The sequence below is a fragment of the Lutra lutra genome, chromosome 4, assembly GCF_902655055.1.
Source record: "Lutra lutra chromosome 4, mLutLut1.2, whole genome shotgun sequence".
In the NCBI taxonomy this organism is placed as follows: Eukaryota; Metazoa; Chordata; class Mammalia; order Carnivora; family Mustelidae; genus Lutra; species Lutra lutra.
The window spans coordinates 195,690,949-195,711,444 of record NC_062281.1 but is presented as its reverse complement, the minus strand read 5'-3'; the positions used below and the strand labels follow the sequence as shown (position 1 = coordinate 195,711,444).

The 20,496-nt window shown below is 58.5% G+C and overlaps 2 protein-coding genes across 2 annotated transcripts; one reads left to right on the top strand and one right to left on the bottom strand.

Annotated features, from left to right (window-relative positions):
* The first annotated feature begins 458 nt into the window (after positions 1–458).
* Positions 459–4,120, top strand: TPRG1L (tumor protein p63 regulated 1 like). The gene is given in 6 exon segments (XM_047724264.1): positions 459–665; positions 667–771; positions 875–966; positions 1,045–1,221; positions 2,002–2,155; positions 2,772–4,120. Coding segments are annotated over 6 exon segments (822 nt in total). The 5' UTR covers positions 459–566; the 3' UTR covers positions 2,967–4,120.
* A 571-nt stretch (positions 4,121–4,691) lies between these two features.
* WRAP73 (WD repeat containing, antisense to TP73) lies at positions 4,692–19,980 on the bottom strand. The gene is made up of 12 exons (XM_047724262.1): positions 19,600–19,980; positions 16,027–16,179; positions 15,414–15,530; positions 11,542–11,614; positions 10,301–10,404; positions 9,499–9,585; positions 9,079–9,213; positions 8,923–9,000; positions 7,057–7,162; positions 5,971–6,096; positions 5,344–5,535; positions 4,692–5,032 (listed from the first exon to the last, which is right to left on the bottom strand). The coding sequence occupies exons 1-12, from the start codon at positions 19,666–19,668 to the stop codon at positions 4,890–4,892; spliced, it is 1,383 nt and encodes a 460-aa protein (XP_047580218.1). The 5' UTR covers positions 19,669–19,980; the 3' UTR covers positions 4,692–4,889.
* Between the last annotated feature and the right edge of the window lie 516 nt (positions 19,981–20,496).

Sequence of the window (20,496 nt, the reverse complement as noted above, 5' to 3'; positions counted from 1 at the left end):
TCGGGTCCCGGGGCGGCGGCTGCGGGCATGGGGTGGCGGGGGCGGGGCCTCGGAGGGGGCGGAGGGAGACGACGGAGTGAGGGGCTCGTCCGGGTACGGTGACCGCACGGCGGGGGCGGGGCCCGCGGGCGGGGGCAGTCGCCCCTCCGCGGGTAACTGGCGCGGGACTCCGAGCGCACCCTCTGCGTCTCCTTGGCAACCAGCCCCCGGGGGCCCCCCTCCCCCTCGCGTCAAGAGGAAATGGGTGTGCGCGCGGCGTGCGCTTCCGGCGCGGAGAGGGGCGGGAGCGATTGTGAACTGGCGGCGGGAAGGACCAATCGCGGGAGACGGCTGGCGAAGAGCCAATTGCCGGGGCCGGAGGGGGCGGGAAGGGGCGGAGTCCGAGGCGGGGCCTACGGGGCCGAGCCAACCGCGGTGACCAGGGGGAGGGCCGGGGCGGGGCCGGCGCTGGGGTGGGCCGGGGGCGGTGGCGACGGCGACGACGGCACTGCGGCCTCTTCCGGCCGGGTCTGGGGTCTGTGCTGCGGAGTGCGGGGTCGGGGTCTGGGGCGGCGGCCGGCCTGGCCATGCTGCAGCTGCGGGACTCGGTGGACTCGGCGGGCACGAGCCCCACGGCGGTGCTGGCGGCCGGCGAGGAGGTCGGCGCGGGCGGCGGCGGCGGGGTCGGGGGGGCGGCCGGGCGCGGGGACGCCGCTGCGCCAGACGCTGTGGCCGCTCAGCGTCCACGACCCCACGCGCCGCGCCCGCGTCAAGGAGTACTTCGTGTTCCGGGTGAGCCGGGCTGCGCGTCCCGGGGAGGGGCCGGGCCGGGCGGGGGCCGCAGGCGGGGCCGGGGGCCGCGGCGGACGGAGCGTGACCGCCGCTGCCCGCGCAGCCCGGCACCATCGAGCAGGCGGTGGAGGAGATCGGCGTGGTGGTGCGGCCGGTGGAGGACGGCGACATCCAGGGCGTGTGGCTGCTGACCGAGTGAGCGGGGCGCGGGCGCGGGGGCGGGGCGCGGGGCGCGGGGCGCGGGGCCGCGCGGTGACGGGCCGTGTCGGGCAGGGTCGACCACTGGAACAACGAGAAGGAGCGGCTGGTGCTCATCACGGACCAGGCGCTGCTCATCTGCAAGTACGACTTCATCGGCCTTCAGTGCCGGCAGGTGGTGCGCGTGGCCTTGAGCGCGGTGGACACCATCTCCTGCGGCGAGTTCCAGTTCCCCCCGAAGTCGCTTAACAAGTAAGTCCGCGAGCGGAGCCGCCCCGGGCCTCGGCTTCCCGGCCCCCCCCCGCCCCCGCTTCCCGGCCGGCCCCCCAGGCGGCCTTGGGTCTGCAGATGCGGAAGCCGCAGGCCCGCTGCGGTGGGCGGCGCGGGGCTGCGGGCGCGGGTGCGCTGGAGGGAGAGCGGCGAGGCTCGCGGTGAGACGGAGCAGACCGGACCAGCACTTTACCTCTGGCCAGGGAGGGGTGACCGGTCCTGTCTGGCTCTGCTCTGGCTGAGTTCTAACGGGAAAAGGGTCGTGTGTTACGTCCATTTACACACGTCCCTGCACGTTAAACGTGAGAACAGTCGTGGCCCGGGTCAGGACCGAGTGATCGTGAACCGTGCGCAGCCTAGACCAGTCGGGTTGGGAGGCTTGGGCTGTCTGCCTCGAGCCGCTGCAGAGCCTGGGTTTGGGGACGAGGGCGCCAGCTCGCAGCGAGAACTTGGGGACAAAGCCCTAAAGTTGCCGGCGTGTCATTGGCGTGCGCAGCCCGCCCACAGAGTCTTCCCGTGGCCCCTTAACCTGCGGTAATCGTGGGAAGATCGGGGTCACCAGTACCTGGTCTGTCGCGTCCAGAGTGCGCGGCGCGTGCTGACTGGCGACCGCGGTTACTCCCGGAGCCCAGTTCCTCTCTGCTGGAAGCGCCGCAGGTCTTGGCTGTGGCCGTGGAGCAGCGTCCCGGTGTCACTCCCCACACCCGACCGGGCTGCCAGGAGCGCTGGGGCCTGCCGAGTGAGCTCGTTTCTTCTCCATAGGCGAGAAGGTCTCGGGATTCGCATTCAGTGGGACAAGCAGAGCCGTCCTTCCTTCATAAACAGATGGAACCCCTGGTCCACCAATGTGCCCTACGCCACGTTCATAGAGCACCCGATGGCCGGTGCGGATGAGAAGACGGCCTCTCTGTGCCAAGTAAGACCCTAAGAGCCGCGCTTCCCAGCTGCGATGGCAGCATTCTCACGCTGCCCTGCTCCCCACGGCGGCCACGTGTGGCCGTGGGGCATGTGAACGGTCATAGGAAACTGAGGAAACAGACTTCTAAATTTTAGAAGTGTTAGCTTACGTTTAAATAGCCCCATGTGGCTAGTGGCTGCTGGTCAGTGTGGCTGTGCAGCCTGGCCCCTTGTGGCCACCATCGCCCTGCAGGAGGGCCCAGCGGGGTTCCAGGCAGTCTATGTTCACCAGGAGAGGACGCCCTGGGGCCCCGGTAAGGCCGTAGCTGGACGCCACTCAGCAGCCGTGCACTGTGGCCTCCTCACTGGCCTGGCAAGTGGCAGAGGGATTAGGTGGGTCCCCACTGCAGATCTGCTGTGATGTGCAGAGGGCGAGGCCCTGTGCGGCTTGTCATGTGTCCGCGTGAGCACGGGGCTAAGCACAGAGCCACATCAAGAAGGCGAGCTGAGGGACCGTGAGGCTGTGGCTGCAAAGGCATCTCACGCAGGGGCAGCGAGGGGGGCTGGTGCAGAGCTGGGTGGGGGTTTCCTGGTGTAGATCGCTGATCAGCAACATGTTTTCTCTCTCTTTAAAGTTGGAAAGCTTCAAAGCTATGTTAGTTCAAGCTGTCAAAAAAGCCCAAAAAGAGAGTCCTTTGCCTGGGCAAGCCAGCGGTGTCCTGATCCTGGAGCGCCCCCTCCTCATTGAGACCTACGTGGGATTGATGTCCTTCATTAACAACGAAGCTAAATTGGGCTATTCCATGACCAGAGGCAAAATAGGCTTCTAGACGCTGTCACAGGCAGACCAGGGAACTCGGGGCGTCGGACACACCGGCTCTGCTGCCCCTGCAGGGTCGGGGCGGTGAACCTTTAGGGGTCTGAGCGCGATTAGAAAATAGTCAAGTGAATTCTATGCTCTAGCTGAGTCGTGGACATCTGGCAATAGGAGCTACGGACAAAAAGGAAGCTAGCTGTCCCTGTCTTGGCCAGTATTCCGTCTTCTAGAACCTGTTTCCGTGCTTTTCCTGGAGTGTCTGCATTTGGCTTCTCGTGGTCCTTCCCGCCCCAGCGCTCTGGCGTGTTAATAAACGTGTGGTCCCACCAGAACCTCCCTGCTGGCGCTCGCGCTGTGTGGACTGCTCCATCCAGGGAGGTCTCTGAACCCCACTGCCCGTAGTTGCAAATACCTTTCTGTTTGGTGTCCTATTTTGTATTTTGAAATTTCATGCGTTTTCTTAAAGCTAAATGCAGAACAAGCCAGACTGCTGAACTGAGCGAGAGACCGTCGGCCTCGTCCAATGCGAGATAATGGCTGCTTTTGTGTGAATATGTGTTTGACCTAAAGCCACACTTTTTGTAAACTTGTACCGTGTAATACCTCTGGCATCCTTCCCAGGCCCGGAAGTCCGCAGGAAGTCACTTCGAGACAGTTCATTAAGTCACCTTCTTAGTTCTTTGCAAACAGTTCGATGACCCTGCCTCGTCTAGGTTTGGTTTCTCATTTTCATATTTAAAATGGGGATCCCTTACTTTGCTTTTCAAGATGCCCTTTTGATAAAAGGGACCGTATTAGAGTCTCCTCTCATATGCTGCTGACCCCCCTGCTCAGTGACCACCACGCCCACGCCGACCCAAGGCTGTCCATGTGGCCCTGATGACGCCTGAGCCGCGGCAGCCAGCAGAGCGTGTCCAGGCGGGAACCGCAGCACGCCACCCACTTGCGCACCTGCCCTCGGCTTGCTGGCTCGACTGGGAGCACGTGTCCCCAGCCTGAAGTTCCGGCTCACGGTTTCTCCCTCCGCATCCACAGCTCTGGCGTGGCTTTAGTTGGCATGGCTGGGACCCAAACGCAGCAGCCTGTGCGCATCGAAAGGCTGCCTCCACGCCACCTGGGTCTCGAGCCTTCGCTTTTGGTCTCGTAGTAAAGACATTTACAATCGAACAGATGTCTTTCCTTCTTTGAAGCTGTTCGCCTTGTCAGTCTGCCAGCTGGCTGCGCAGTCGGGTACGGAACTCCGGTCCTGCTGCAGCTCGCTCAGAGGAAAACCTAGAGAGTGCCGAGCAAACCAGCCTTGAGCCTTTAGCTGGGCTGACAAACCCAGGTTTGGAAGCCTGCTTCCTGCCCTGGTGCTTCTCCGTCCTGGCCGCTGTCAGAAGCACCTGGACTGAGAGGTGGCCGGAACTGCCATGGACAGAAGGCCAGGGTGGACTCTTCTGCAGACCTGACCGTGACCCAGAGGCCCCGGGGCCTGCATTCCCCGCCTCCCCATGTGGCACCGCCCTTCCAGGGCTCAGGGCTCCCCTCCCTGCACTCCAGAACACTGCCCATGTGAAGCCCAAGCCCGTTCTCCAGAAACACCACCCAGTGACAGGGAATCGGGCCCCAGAGCAGAGCAGGTGTCCGCCTGAGGGAGAAACGGGGTTGGCTCCTTCCCATTAGTGACCCCAAAACCTGAAACAAGGAGTCCTTTCATAACCAAACCATTCATGAACACAAGCCATCAGCCATTTTGTGAATTAGGAAATAGTTGTTTTAAATAAAAATCAGTACCATACATATTTACAAAAATGCTATAGAAAGATAACAGCAAATCATTTCCTGTGGGCCACCATGGCTGGAGCAGCGACCAGGAAAGCCCATCCCTTCTCTGCAGCCGGCACATGCCAGGCGTCCTGCCTCGGTCTCACCAGGACCCGGATACGCACATGGCCTAGGTGTGGTCACCTGGCCGTCCGAAGGCTGTGCCAACTCTCTCCTCGGTCTCCAGGAAGCACAGACAGAAGTGGTCCTTACTGAGAAGGGCCAGTGAGTCCCCGCTGAAATGCCAGCACAGAGAAAGCACCTGAAAGTCACCTGGAGAAAGACAGGTGGCCAGAGGGTTAAAGGCTGAGAGCAACACCACACCCCATGGGCAGAGGACAGGCCCAGAGAGACCCAGCCATAGCCCCAGATCAGCTCAGGGGGCCTTCTTACAACCTAGAGACACTGCGAGCCCCAGGCCAATGCCAGGGTGTGCACGCTGGGGACTGGCTGTGACGTTTACCCGAAGACACGGACAGTGACCCTCGCTTCACACTTGAGACAGTAACGCAACGAGCCAGACTGTGCCCGTCCGCTGGAGTCCCGCCTGCAGCCAGCCAGGAGGAACTCAGAGGAGCCCTCACCTTCCCCAGGCACCTGCACTGACACGCAGCCCGCAGGTGACCACAGGTACACCTTGCTGCCGCCCGTGCAGATGGCCAGTCGGGGCTGCTGTGGGTCCCACTGGAAGGAGCGCACCGGGGACAGCTGCTCAAGCACCACGAAGAGTTTCAGCTTCTGTATGTCCCAGATCCAGACGGCATTCGGGACGCTGTCTGAGGAGGGAAGATGTGGCAGGTGCTCGGTTCCTCCCCGCGCCCCAAAGGCTAGGCCATGGGACCCATGGGCGCTGCTGCTCTGGGGTCTTCATGGGCTGCACACTCCCTGCCCCTCCCCCCAGGCTCACAGGGCTGACGACTGTTTGTATGCCCTGAAAAACCATAAACACCCTCCCTGTCTAAAACGGGCCCTCAGCTGTCATGCCCTCTGGACCCTGTTCTTCACCAAACAGAGGACAAGGCCAGCGGTCGACCGGCTGCTGCTCTGCCAGACAAGGCCTGCGCCTCCAGAAGCTTCCGTGGGCACACCGTGCCAGCACCAGGGAGGACGCGGCACTCCGGGAAGCCTGATACCTGGTTTCTTCTCGGCTCTGAATGCCTGGGCACCCAAGGAAACCTCGAGAGGCCCAGTGCAGGCCTGTGGCCACTGACCGTTCCTTGTCGCCAGGAAGTAGTTGTCCGGACTAAAGGCCAGCGCTCCTATGCCGACTTTCGGGTTTGCTCGGTCAGCGATGGGCTTCAGAGTCTGTAAGGAAACTGGCGCGGAGGCGATCTCGTCTAGAACATTGGAAGAGGGGGTGCTGCGGGGCAGTCGTGGCGTGCACATCTGAGACCCCACCGTGGCCACCCCCCGGCCCTCCCGCAGAACGACACCGGCATGTGAACACGTCAGGCAAACGCCTATGAAGTAGGGGCTTAGCCGTGTCCCGCGTCCAGGCAGCAGATGCACCTGCAGCAGTGGGGTCCACAGGGTGGAGGTGCCCGGCCACGCGGGGCAAGGGCGTGTGGGAACTCGGGGCCTTCCCCTCACTTTGCTGTACACGTAAACTGCTCTACGGGAAAGTCTTAAACGACGTAAGACCTGCAGCAAAAGGTCGTAAGAGGATGAGAAGGCCGGGGGGGCAGTGTGCTCGCTGGGTCCGGGCCGCCCCCCGGGGTGCTGACAGAGCCTGGCCTGGCCACTGCTCCAGTGCCCCCTCTTGTCCGAGAGCCTGCATGGCGCCGCACAGAAGCAGGGACCCCACGGCCGAGACCCACAAGCAGCCCCGCGGCTGCAGGCCCTGGACGGACTGCTCCTACCCCTCTCGATGACCGGGGGCATTTGCCCAGTCATTAGGGAGATCGCCCTCGGAGCACCAGCTGTCAAGCCTGGGTTCCAGCACTTAGAGGCAATCAGCAAACACCTCCCCCAGCTCTGCTGCTCCCCGAGTGAGGGCTGCTGGCTGAGAGGTGTTACAGGAAAGGGAAAATATAGCTAAAGGAAAAAAACAATGTCCAGAGGCGCCTGGGGGGCTCAGTGGGTTAAGCCTCTGCCTTCGGCTCAGGTCATGGTCTGAGGGTCCTGGGATCGAGCCCCGCACCGGGCTCTCTGCTGAACGGGGTGCCTGCTTCTCTCTCTCTCTGCCTGCCTCCCTGCCTACTGGTGGTATCTCTCTCTCTCTGCCAAATAAATAAATAAAATCTTAGAAAACAAAAAGGAAAGAAGAACATGGATGGCCCCGGCCCTCTGCTGCTCACATTTGCTCTCCGTGCTGGAGGCCGCGCCGGCTGCTGCCCTGGGTGGGGGGAAGGCCAGGCGGCCCAGCGCCAGCCGCGGGTTCTTCTCGGCTTCCTTATACACCACCTGGAACACACAACAGTCTTGCCGCCGGCCCGCGCAGCACGGGCAGGAACACAGGCGGTGACAGCACCTGATAATGGCGGCGCCTGACCTCGTGGCAAGGGCTGCTGTTCCTGGGGACAGGAGGGACCCTGCCCAGCAACACCCGCTCCCTCGTGGGGTTCTTAACGCCCTCCGGGTGTGTTGGCGGCATACAAACCTGCATCGCTCGGCCAGCGCACACAGGCATTTCCCAGGGGGCAAGGCCCAGGAAACGAGGGGGCATCTGCGGACTGAGGCCTGACAGGCCCGTGCCCAAGGAGGTGAGGAGCCCCGGCCTGCCCTACAGCTTTAGAAGGCGCTGGGGCTGGGGCTGGAAGGACCTGCAGCACACCCTTCCAGGGCAGTACGGCCCGGCCCGCTTGGACTCGGCCTCCCACAACCTTGCCCACACCTCCAGCCCAGTGCCTCCTCAGGGCCCCGCCTGAGCCTGACTTCCCCAGGTATCCCCCTCTCTTCCTTCTGTTTTCACTCATGTTTCTCATCTGTGGGCAAGTTCCCCAAGGCCAGGGTCTGTCTGTCCCCTGCTGGGCTGCCCCCGCCCCCCAGCACCTGCCTCAGGACCTTTGCACTTCCTGTTTCCACTGCCTGAACCGCTTCTCCCGCAGATCCTGTATCACTTCTTCCTGGCATCTGACGCCATGATCCCTCAGCACACTGCCAGTCCCTGCCTGCTCAGGGACACCCACTCTCTATTTTTCTGGTCTGGTTCTCAGCCCTAGATGCTCAGTGCCTGCAGGTGGGAGACCCTGGTTACAGTGCCGAGAGCAGGGGCAGATCTGTGACATCTGGGAGGGGGAGGGATAGGGCAAGGACACTCTTTCTAGTCCTGTGAAATGTTACAGTGACAGAAGTTTCTGGGGGCACCTGGGTGGCTCAGTCATTAGGCATCTGCCTTCAGCTCATGTCGTGATCCCAGGGTCCTAGGATTGAGCCCCGCATGGGGCTCCCTGCTCAGCAGGGAGCCTGCTTCTCCCTCTCCCACTCCCCCTGCTGTGTTCCCTCTCTCGCTGTCTCTGTCTCTCTCTCTCTCTGTCAAATCTTTTTTTTTTTTTTTTAAAGAGAGAGGGGGTGCACCTGGGTGGCTCAGTGGGTTAAAGCCTCTGCCTTCGGCTCAGGTCATGATCCCAGGGTCCTGGGATCGAGCCCCACATCAGGCTCTCTGCTCTGCGGGGAGCCTGCTTCCCTTCCTCTCTCTCTGCCTACTTGTGGTCTCTGTCTGTCAAATAAATAAATAAAATCTTTAAAAATAATAAATAAATAAATAAATAAAATAAAAATAAATAAAAAATAATAAATAAAATCTTTAAAAATAATAAAATCTTTAAAATAAAAATAAAAATAATAAAATAAAAAATAAAATAAAAGAGAGAGGGGTGCCTGGGTGGCTCAGTGGGCTGAGCCTCTGCCTTCGGCTCGGGTTGTGATCTCAGGGTCCCGGGATCGAGTCCTGCTTCGGGCTCTCTGCTGAACGGGGAGCCTGCTTCCTCCTCTCTCTCTGCCTGCCTCTCTGCCTGCTTGTGATCTCTGTCTGTCAGATAAATAAAATCTTTAAAAATAAGTAAATAAATAAATAAAAAGAGAGAGAGAAGAAAAACACAGTGACAGAAGTTTCTAGTGATATAAGTGCCTGGATCACAAGGAACAGTGTGAAGAGAAAAGCGCATTTTTCTACCTCCCTTCTCCAAATACTGCCCTGATGGAGGCCCGCATTCCAGACTTACTATTTTGGGATTAGTAACAGTTGCTGGATGCCCAAACTCTGTGATCATTTTCCAAGTCACGTGATTAAGAATGCGCACCTGGGGAGAGAACATGCGCGTGAGGCCCCGGCCTGCGCTGGGCCCTCGGTGTCCCCGCGTGCACTGCTCTGTCCTCACCTTCCCATCGTAGCTTCCCACCGCCAGGAACTGGCTGCTGGGGCTCCAGGCCACCGACTTGACGCCCAGGGACCACTCATAGGCACAGTAGGCAGACAGAAGCCGGCCGTCCAAGGAGTAGAGCAGGACCTTGTACTGATGGAGACACCACGGTGGCGGAGTCTGGCGCTGACCTGAGCCCGGGAAGGACACAGACACCTGCCAGCAGGACTGGGACAGCGTGTGGGACGTTGGAGGGAAGACAGCCCCCCCCCCCAGGGGCGACAGTGGGGACCTTGGCCACAAACGTAAGGACTTTGTGGTGAAAGGACTGCAGCTCTGCATCGGAGCCCAGGAGGCTAACCGGGCCGCCGCGGAACCTCAGGTAAACACAGGTCACAGCGCTTAAGTCACAGAGGTCTACCTGGTCACTTTCTATACCTCTAGACAGGTGTCCCACACCGCCAGTACACAGCCGTTTGGGGCCCACTCAATCCCTGCGAGGTCCTGGGTCTCCGTATCAAAGTGCTTCCAAAGGCAAAAGGGAGAAACATTACTTTTGAAAGTGTTTCCTTAAACAAAGGCACAATTTATAACTGAGGTTTTTATTTTACACATTTAGTATTTAGAAATGGACAAGAATGTCTACAGCTCTGTCCTTCCATAATTAAAATCCTGCCAGAGCACCAAGGAGGTCCCAGGCTGGCCAGCACGTGGCTACAGCCCACCAGGCAGGACAGGGCCCAGCACAGCCCCTCATGCTGCCCTCCCCGTGCTCCCCTCTCCCTCCTCTTCCCGCCTGGCTCAGCCTCACTCCTGCAAGGCCAACTCAGGCAAGATTGTGCCAGGACCCTCCATGCCCAGTCAACGAGGACTCCTTGGTGCTCTGATGGAATGGCCATTCCCATTCCAGAAGCTCCTCTGCACTCGGCCTCCCGCAGATGTAAGCCCAGCCAGGGCAGGGCTCTGTGCCCTGGGCTGCCGGCACCCCAGCACCCTGGCATCTTGCCCAGAGTAGGCACTCCCCCTCCTCCTACAGCAACACACACGCAAATCCCACTACGCTAACAAAAGGAAAATGGCTCCCAAGGACGGCTCGTCACGTCCACCGCACACCAGGTGGGCCCATGCTCCGCACTCGGAGAGAGGATGTCACACTGTCACCCACTCTCCTGAAGGGGCCCCAGAGCTGTCAGGAATGCCCGTGTCGGCCGCCCCCGCAGGCTCCCCGAGCACGCCCTACCCGCAGCAGCTGCCAGTCGCTGCAGACGAAGACGCTCACGTGGTCCTTGCAGTCGCGCCGCTCAGCCAGCGCCAGGTAGCGGCCGTCCCGGGTGAAGGAGATCCCTGCCGAGAGGAACAGGGCCTGCTGTCCACGGCCGAGCAGGAGAAACCGCACTTTCGAGGAGGGACGGGACATGGGAAGGGAAGTAGAGGCCGTGGGAAGGGACGGGTGCACACAGCCCACAGGAGAGCCACCACGCAGTGACTGTGGTCCGGGCTCCAGCACCCGCTGGGCTGCTCTGCAGAACCCCGTGGACCCCGGGCCGGGACCTGCGAGAAAACCCGGGAACCACGGAATGTTACTAAAAGGTGCGCCTCACACCTCACAGGACACGGGTCGTCACGTCTTTAGAAAATAAGTCACAGGGAATTCCACTGGTTTAAAGTCGGTTGTCATTACACGTTGAATTTTTACTTTTGAATTTAACTACTTGGAAGAAGTGAACTTAAGCAAAAAATTTGGAAATAGACTTCGGTTGAAAATGTTAATTTTCCAGTTCCGTATGAGCTCAAAAAGCCCTGGGTCACAGCTCACACGTCGTGAGCCAGAAGAACACACAGATGACTTTGCTTCCACTCAGGAAATGTGTTTACCTTCCGGAGAGACACTGAGATCCAAGTTGTACAGATAAAAACGAACGTGCAGTTGCATTTCATTCAAGTTCCAAACTGCTAATGGCAACAGGAAAAATGGAAAAATATTCAAATCGTGTAAGGCCTCATTCTGCTCGTGAAATGAAAGACTAAGACTGCACGTTCAGGAACTGGTCCCGTGAGCTCCTGGCGGCAGCGGGCCAGGCGTGCGGCACCTTCCCGAGGTCACCTGGCTGCACTTCCGGGCACAGCGACCACAGGGGTAGCCGCCAGGAGGCCTAGAGGCTTGAAGTTCAGAACTGGGGTTGGGGGGCGGCTCCCGGGAGGGGCATGAGCTGAAGGCACCTGGGCCCAGTCCTCCGACAGGGAAGGGGACCACGTGTAAACCCTAATTCTTTGAGGCCCTTGATTCTACCTCGTCCTCTGAGACACGTGTGGGACGTCACCGATGCGGCATTAGCAGGTCTGGGTGCGGAGGCAGAGGACTGGCTACGCACAGGCACGCTGCTGAGGCTACGTGTGCCACAAAGTGTCCGTGATAGAGAGGGCATGCGCTCCCCGGACCCCAGCCACGCGGAAAGGCTCAGAGCCGCTCCGGCCACTCACCCTGCTGACAGGCTTTCGGGTACTTGATGTAAGACACAGACTTCGTGCACAAGGACCAGACAGTTATCCGCAGCTGTTGAGGAAAAGGGAAAGAAAACAGTGTAGACTTCGCAGTTTCCGAGACGGGCTTCAAGCCTCCCACAGTCTCCCACTCCGCGACCTGAGTAAGCCGTTTGCTGCAGAATTAAAACCAGTGTCGTTCCAGGGAGGTTTTCTGCTGTGAAACGTCGCGCCCTTGGTATTTGGTTTTCATTTTGTAACGTTGTAGGCGACAGACACAAGGTCAAACGTAAGTGCGCTGAGTTTTGAAATTTCCAAGGAATGACGGTTTTCCTCCTGCAACAGATCTGCAGAGGTTCTGCAGTCCGAGACACATGTCCCCGTGTGGGGGCGCTGGAGGGGACGCCGGAGGGGACACCGGGGTCCCCAGCACTGAGGGAGGTCGGCCTGGCTCCCCCTGTGCCTCCGAAGACGGCGGCATCTGGGCTGACCACTGGGCAGCCGCCCGTCCTCTCCTTTCCCACCCAAGTGCTCGGCGGTATGGACACGGCCCCATGTGCCCAGGAAAAGCCCGGAGGGGACGTGGGCCTCTGCTTCACAACACTCGTGTATCAAAACCCCCGTCTGCACCTGCAACCAATACTGAGCGTCTACAACCCCCCAGACCCCTTCAGAGCCTACAAGTGAAGAGCCTAGTTTTGTTTCTGAATACTGTCTCTGTGCCCTTCCCATTGGCCGGTGTGGAAGTCCACCACCTGCTGAGTGTCCTTAGTCACAAGGAAAATGCAGACCAGACCCCAAGGAGACCCCACGACACAGCACCAAGAGCAGAAACCTGGAGTGACGAGCGTCAGTGGGACTCAGGGCTCCTGAGCTCTCGCCTCCAGTGGCCGGGGTGCAGAAGGGCGTGGGAGACGCGTCAGCCGCTTCCTAAAATGGCCCGCGGGGACCTCCTGGCATCCCACCCCAGGGGCTCCCTGAAACACACTCCCGTGCACGCTCAGAGCGGCTTTGCTCATCACGGCGCACGTGGGAAACAGCCCGCCGTGTGTCCCAGGGCAGGTGGAAAGCAAACGCCTGTCCCCGGGCAGCACGGCGGCGCCAGCACCGGAGCCACCCACGGACCCCTCGACGGCACGGCGCCACACAGTGGCTGCCTGCCTGCCACGTGGTCCCACTGACAGAGAACGTGGCCCCTGGGGCCAGCGTGGGGATGGACAGGGCGTCCCTGTTCCCACACTGCAGGTGCCAGAAGTGGGGGATTCCGCTCACCAGTAGTCGACTGGCTTTGCGGATGCGCATGAGAAAGTCTGTCCACTGACTGGGGCCGGGTTGTGGCAACGTGGGGAGGAACAGGCCCGAAGCAGAAGAGCCAGTCACGTGACCAGCACGGCCGTGACAACTGGCCACGGGGCAGGGAGACTCGTGCGAGGTGGAGAAGGACGAGGCACAGCAGAGGTTCAAGCGCAGGACAACGGCCTCGCCGGGCTCGGCCAGTGACAGCCTCACGCGCTCGCTCAGAAACCCCCCCAGACGCTGACACGCTCTCAACCCCAGGGGCTCAGACTGTGTGCAACGGGCACATCCACAGACCAACAACCGAACAGGAAGAAAAATCAGACGTTCAGGGCACCTGGTGGCTCAGTCAGTTAAATGTCCAACTCTCGGGGCGCCTGGGTGGCTCAGTGGCTTAAGCCTCTGCCTTCGGCCCAGGTCATGATCTCGGGGTCCTGGGATCGAGTCCCGCATCGGGCTCTCTGCTCAGAGCAGAGCCCCCCCCCCCCGCCTGCCTCTCTGCCTGCTTGTGATCTCTCTCTCTCTCTCTCTCAAATAAATAAATTTAAAAAAAATGTCCAACTCTCGGTTTCAGCGCCGGTCAGGATCTCAAGTCCCGGGATCGAGCCTCGAGCTGGGCTCCACGCCCAGTGCGGGAGTCTGCTTGGGATTCTCCTGTTCCCTCTCCCTCCCCTGCCCTGCCCTCACCTGTGCTTGCTTTCTCTCTCAAATAAATACATCAATCAATTAAAAAATCTATTAAAAATGTTTTTTTAAAAATCAAAAATGTCCTGCAAATATAAAGAAATTCAGTTCTTGATAAACATTGCTGGGAAAAAGCTAAAAGTGGATCCCTACCTCACCCCATACGCCATTCAGGCTCCACACAAACCTGAATCACGTACTTAAATGAAGCGTGAGACTCACACTTCACACACCTCACGAGTGAGAGTGTTCAGGTGTGTAAAACAAGACATGGGGGCACTCGACCTCACTGACGGAGAAATGAAAACTAAAGCCAGAGGCAACAGCCTGTGGCTCTTGTGGGCCGGGTCGTTTTAAAGCCGGACACAAATGCTTCGGAAAGCTGAATGCCACCTGCCTCACCCAGGCAGTCCCCGAGGTCAGGGCAGAGACAGGGCATCCACGCAGGTCACGCGTGGTCCCGGCGCAGCACGGCATGATCTCTGCGAGGAGCCGGAAGCACAAGCACGCCTTCCGTGCGCAGGAACTGGACCCCATCAGGGACAGGACTGCCACAGGGTGCGGAGCACAAACTCCGGTAATAAACTTTACACACGTGCGACCAAACAGCAGTGTGTGCACGCGTGTGTGCAGGCACATGCCAGTTTCCCTTCTGAGACTTCTGGTGCCTTGTCCAAAGGACACAACTGTCATGGGGACGTATGGGAGGCAGGGAACCCGTGGAACGTGCCCGTCTGGAGACTGGGTTCTGGCCCCAGAGGTCCAAGCCACGGAGACGGTCGGGCGAGGCCGTTTACACAGCTCAGAGCCCCGCATCTGAGGACTCCGAGCTGCAAGTGTCTACGTGTGCACCACAGGGAAACCAGTCGTGTCCTGCTCCCTCTCCCGCAGCCTGTGTCCGCAGACACCACAGCTAGAGCAGGTTTTCCAGCGGAAGCTGAAGCCGTGTGAGGCCGCGTGGCCCTGAAGCAGCCTCTCTGCAGGCTGGGGGCAGAGCGAGCCCCAGACCAGGCCACGCGGGTCACCCTGCAGCGCGCCAGAGGACATCCCACAGGGTCCTCCGCCTCCTCCTGGCTGCCTTGCTGCATGCACGCACTGGGCAACAGGGAGCCCAGACCTCAGACGGCCCTCGGGGGTTTCAGACCCAAATGCTGGTTCTAACACCCCCTCAAAGATCACACCATTGAAGGGATTCGTTGATTTTTCTGCACAGAAACAAACATGGCCAACACCAAAGACCTTCTACCCTAACACCTTATACTTCCCAAATTCCCTAATTTCACACACTGAGGCGTACTTCTACTATCCTGGGACTTATGGCTAGATCTCAAACACCCGTGTCCATATGTGGAGCCCAGTGCAGTGCCAGGGCCCGGGAGCGCCAGTGTGGGAAGAACAGAAGGACGAAGCAGTGACCGATGGTCGGGTGCAGGTCAGGCAGCTGAAGGGGAAGACGGAAGCTGGTTCGCAGTGCAGCACACCTCCTATTGTCAGAGGGTCTGCTTGAGTCCTTAAAATTGTAGCTGAAGAATTTTTTAAAAATCTCCTTTCTGGGGCGCCTGAGTGGCTCAGTGGGTTAAAGCCTCTGCCTTCGACTCAGGTCATGATCCCGGGGTCCTGGGGTTGAGCCCCACATGGGGTTCTCTGCTCAGCGGGGAGCCTGCTTCTCTCTCTCTCTGCCTACTTGTGATCTCTGTCAAGTGAATAAATAAAAATCTTTTTTAAAAATCTGTTCTTTTTCTTTAAAACTGGGTAAAAAGATGACATAATGACACGATGTGATTCTAACACTCAGACAACTTAAGCCGCACGTCTTTCTCGGAAGTGCACCCCCTTTCCGGCTACCTCGCGGTTTCACAGCAATCGTCAGTGACAGGCGCCTGCGCACTCACATGGAACTCGGTGGTGTTGAGAATGTGGCGGCCGTCCGGGCTCCAGCATGAGGCCACCAGCCCGGCCGAGCCCTCGTCGATTCTGCAGTGCCATTCCGGCTGCTCCAAGGACCACACCTGCGTTTGCAACACACACTAGTGAGCAGAACCACAACAGATCAGCACACGGACCACGTGGAACCCAGCTCCCGACCCAGGGCATCTTTCCCAGTGTTTCCGGAGGGGCCGGGGCCTGACGGCAGCATGAAGCCACACCGCTGGGTGACCTCACTGGGCTGAGTTTTAAACAGGCTATGCCAGCCCTACGAGCTCCTTCAGGAGACTCTGGATCTGTACACCACATGTGCGCTTCCCAAAACCCACGATGTCCACGTTCAGGGTCTCTGAACACTGTTACGGAAGTCCATTTCGTTACAAATTAAGAAGATCTAAGTGTTTTCTTGTTTTGAAAGTACTTAAACCGTTAGAACTAATATAATTTTAAGACAAAACTGGCTTTGAACTACACTGCCCTTCCCCCACCCCCAAACCATGAGGGCAACAGAACACGATCGCCCTGTCCAGGCCGCGCTCTGGGAAGGCCTCGGGGCTGCGGGCCCTGCGGGCAGCGTACCTGCACCAGCCCCCGCTTGTACATGGCGCACAGGATGAACCGGGAGTCTGCCGACCACTCGGCATGCTGGATCTGGTCCAGGCACGTGTACAGCTGGAGGACCTGGAGGGTGTTCACGTCCCGGATCACTAACCGGTACCGCACACAAGAAGCCTGCAAGGGAAAAGAGAGGCCTCGATGGTCTACAGTGTAAAGCCAGGGGCCTTCAGAGCGTCTGTGCTCCCCTCCGTGCAGGAGTGCCCCTTCCTCCTCTCCCTTCAGACGGGTCTTCCATCGGGACCGCCTCCTGTTCCCGACTGCATCGCCCGCTCCAAACAGAGAAGTCCTCCAGGATACAGTCGAAATATACAAACTACGTGTGAAAACTGACATTCCAGAGTACAGTACTCTGTTCAAACTCTCCACTTGAGTCATTTTCTACTCATTTCCACGTGGGACGAGCAATTCTGTGAACTAACCAGGGGCTCTGCTGCTCGAGCCCTGCAGACGAGTCACAGGAAGTGAGGACGGAGCTCTCGGGTCCTCGCTGAGGAGGCCCACTGAAACGTAAGGATGCTGTGCAAACGCTGGCTGACTTCGAGGGAACAGAGCATGAGCACCGGCCTCTGCCCTGGACTCTGGCTCAGGACTCCTGTGAGCCCCTTGAAACCTCCTGGGTTTCAGGACGTGACGGGAGCATCTTTTTTTTTTTTTTTTTTTTTAACTTTATTTATTTATTTGACAGAGGGAGAGAGATCACAAGTAGGCAGAGAGGCAGGCAGAGAGGAGGAAGCAGATTCCCTGCTGAGCAGAGAGCCCTAAGCGGGGTTCGATCCCAGGACCCTGAGACCATGACCCAAGTGGAAGGCAGAGGCTTAACCCACTGAGCTCCCCAGCTGCCCCAGGAGCATCTTTTGTTCTAATGAAGCAACTCTAGGTGGGTTTCCTGGTCACCAGAAATACTGGCCATGGTTAGAAGCTTGGAATTTTCAGCCCCATCCCATCCTCCAGAGAGAGGAGAGGGGCTGACCATGGAGTTAACAACTGACCACGAGGAAGCCGCTGTAAAACGCCGACAGTGTGGGGGTCAGAGAGCTTCCAGGCTGGCGAACACACCACACAGGGAAGATGACGCAGCCCACCCCCATAAGGACCGAGGCTCCTGCACACGAGAGAGACCCTCCCAGATCTTGTCCTATGTATCTCCCCACCCATCTGGCTGGTCCCCTGTATCCTTTATCCCGTGCTTTAACACAAAGGCAAATGTAAGCCAGTATTTCCCTGAGTTCTGTGAGCACCTGAAGGGTCTCTCGGGAACCTGAAGGCCTGCCACTGTGGCTGGCATCTGATGTGGGGTGCCTACTGTCCCACCTGTGGGTCTCCAGGCGGATCGTGCCAGAACTGACTGGAGATGTAGGACACCCCACTGGTATCCTGGAGGCTCCAAAGAGACGTGTGGGACGACGACTATGCTTTCCCAGCACAGGAGGGAAAAGCAGGGACATTTTTCCTACAGTTGCACTGCCTCATTCCGAATACTGACTATGAAAATGTGTAAGTGTCAATGCTGTTTTCCTGAACACAGTTTATGGCCGTGGTTGTTAATAATGCCCGTATCTAAGCAAATAATTTGAATTTACTTATGTGCTGACTGAAGATTAGATTACAACTTAGAAATCAAGAACTGATTTTTAAATGTTAATGGCTTCCTTCTTATCCTTATCAATGTAAAACTAGATTATTGGTTTGTGTCCTATGAACTTTCATCTTAAAAAGGCCTCATGAGGGGCATCTGGGTGGCTCAGTGGGTTAAGCCTCTGCCTTCAGCTCAGGTCATGATCTCAGGGTCCTGGGATCCAGCCCTGTATCGGGCTCTCTGCTCAGCCGGGAGCCTGCTTCCCTCTCACTCTGCCTGCCTCTCTGCCTGCTTGTGATCTCTGTCTGTCAAATATATAAATGAAATCTTTTTTTTTTTTTTTAGATTTTATTTATTTATTTGACAGAGAGAGATCACAAGCAGGCAGAGAGGCAGGCAGAGAGAGGAAGGAAAGCAGGCTCCCTGCTGAGCAGAGAGCCTGATGTGGGGCTCGATCCCAGGACCCTGGGATCATGACCTGAGCCGAAGGCAGAGGCTTTAACCCACTGAGCCACCCAGGCGCCCCTATAAATGAAATCTTAAAAAAAAAGGGGGGGGGCCTCATGAGTTTACTTTGTCAAAAGGAGAGGGGAGGGCAATTGTGGATCAGAAGAAACAGGGGTCACAATGTAGCTTTCTGATCAGTTACAATTAACCCCTTATGAAATGGAACGTCTGTATCCACACTTATGAAACTCAAATCTGTTGCAAGATATTAAAATGGCAACACAGATCTACTTTCTTTAGGATTTAGGATAGACCTTTGAAGGACAGGATTCCAGTAACGTTATAATGGAGTGTCCTGCAGAATTTTCACCAAGGCGGAGAAACCACAGAGCAACAAAAAGGAAGCAAAGTAATACAGTGTTTCTTTCCACAGTTTACTGGGGTTTTCAGAAATGATTTTTAAAGACCTAATTTATGGGGAGCACTTTGAGTAACATACCAAGGCTCCTGGGGTGAATTAAGAAGACGTTATGTATGTGTTAGCTGAATGCCGGTTTACGTGATTTAGAGTAACACCTCTATAAAGGAGTTGTGTTCTCAAAGACCTAGACAAACAACAGGAAAGTCAGTAAGTCCCCATCTGAGAAAGAACCAGGGGGCATCAGTCAGTTCAGACACACAACTAAGTGCGCTTTTAGAAGGCATGATCTTTTCTTACTGGATTTCCAACCTCCAGTATCTCCCCGCTCCTGCCTCCCCACACAAGGTTCTGAGGATATACACTGATGATACTGGCCTATTTCAAAGCTTACATGGCCCGGACGTTGTCGCTCAGTGAGTTCAGCACCATTCTGTCACCCCAATATTGAACAGTCCAAGTCCTAGAAGCTCAAAGGAGTGCAGACAATGCCGTGCGGCGGGACACAGACTGCTGTTCCTCCCATCACTCCTCTGGCCCGGGGCAGACACAGGTGAAGGCGGCGGGAAAAGACCCAGCAGCTGCACCACTGCACCAGACCAGACCACAGCCAGCGGAGTCAGGAGTTTGCCTTACGTGTCAGCCTGACAATGAGCTGATGCCCTCGGATCTGCAAATGTGTGAAGCAGGACTGCCGTTGCCTGCCTCTGAGGGACGAAACCGAGGGGCAGGGAGGCTGGCACCTGCCCAAGCCTGGTTCCTTGGGCCCCTGCTTGGAGCATCTGCCCAAGTCCTCTGCCCCGATCCCCTGCTCTACTATGCACCCGGGTCACCTAACCCCCCCCCCCCGGGATATTTGTCTGGTCCCCTGCCCAGGACCCCAGCCTGAGCCCCCCGACCCGAGCCCCTGCTCTACTGTGCACCCGGGTCACCTGCCCCCCACTCGGGGTATCTGCCCGGTCCCCCGCCCAGGACCCCAGCCTGAGCCCCGTGCCCCAGGGCCCCTGTTCCAGGCATCCCCCCGGGTCCCCGGAGCGAGGCCCGTATTCGCGGACCCCCGAGCTGCCTCCCCCCGGGCCCCGAGGTCGCTCACCAGGTATTTGCCGTCCGGGGAGAACTTGCAGAGCAGGCTGGAAAGCTTGAACACCTCAGAGAAGTTCATGGCGGCCGCCTACCCCGGGGCCCGGGAACGTCAGTCCAGCCCTGCAGAGCTGCCTCAACCGCTACCTCCGCGGCCGGAAGTGACGGAGGACGAGAGCACGGCGCAGCCTATCAGGACCCAGGGTGCCCGCGCAGCATTGTGGGGCTTGTAGTTCCCGCAGTCCCGCGCCACCTAGCGCCGCTTCCCGCGCAGGCGGTCCCCTCCCGCTGGGGTGGGCCGGGGCGGGGCGCAGCGCGTGCGCTCAAATTGAATTTCAAACAACGAATCATGTTTGCGGATAAATGTCCCCAAAACCGCACGGGACACACTTACACTAAGAGTCCCCGCTTATCTGAAGTTCGGCTGTGCAGGGACGTCCCGTTGGACGGCATTTACACTGACAGGTGACTACGCGGGCACAGCCACACAGACACGCGCTCGCCTGAGAGACGCAGTCGTGTGCACACGCGCGTGCTGATACGCAATCGTGTACACGCGCGTGCTGTTCACACGTGCGGTGTAAATGCGCATTCGTTTGCTCTTTGAAGCTGCGTCGACCTCCCTGCCTGTCGTGAGGCCCTCGCCCACCTCGGGTGGCACCGGGATCTGGGGAGAACGACGCGGACGCGGGCTCCGCAGGGCCGGGGGGAGCGCGCACCCTCCGGTTCTCCGCACGCGCGCATTTGGACCCGCGCACAGCAGAGGGACCGGCCGGAGGCCCGAGGCGGGCCGGGAACCTCGGCACGCGGGGCCGCGCGCACCTGAGTCAGCGTCACGCACCTTGCTCGCTCCCCAGCGAGCGCCTTGACCTCTCGCCCTCCTGGAACCCCTGGTCCTCCTTCCCCGAAG

Coding starts and splice junctions, on each gene's coding strand:
- WRAP73 (XM_047724262.1), bottom strand. CDS start 19,668: ATGAACTTCTCTGAGGTGTTCAAGCTTTCCAGCCTGCTCTGCAAGTTC. Junction 7,163..8,922: donor CTGTTACTAATCCCAAAATA/GTAAGTCTGGAA, acceptor TGTGTGTTCCAG/GTGGTGTATAAGGAAGCCGA. Junction 6,097..7,056: donor CTCCAGCACGGAGAGCAAAT/GTGAGCAGCAGA, acceptor CCAATGTTCTAG/ACGAGATCGCCTCCGCGCCA.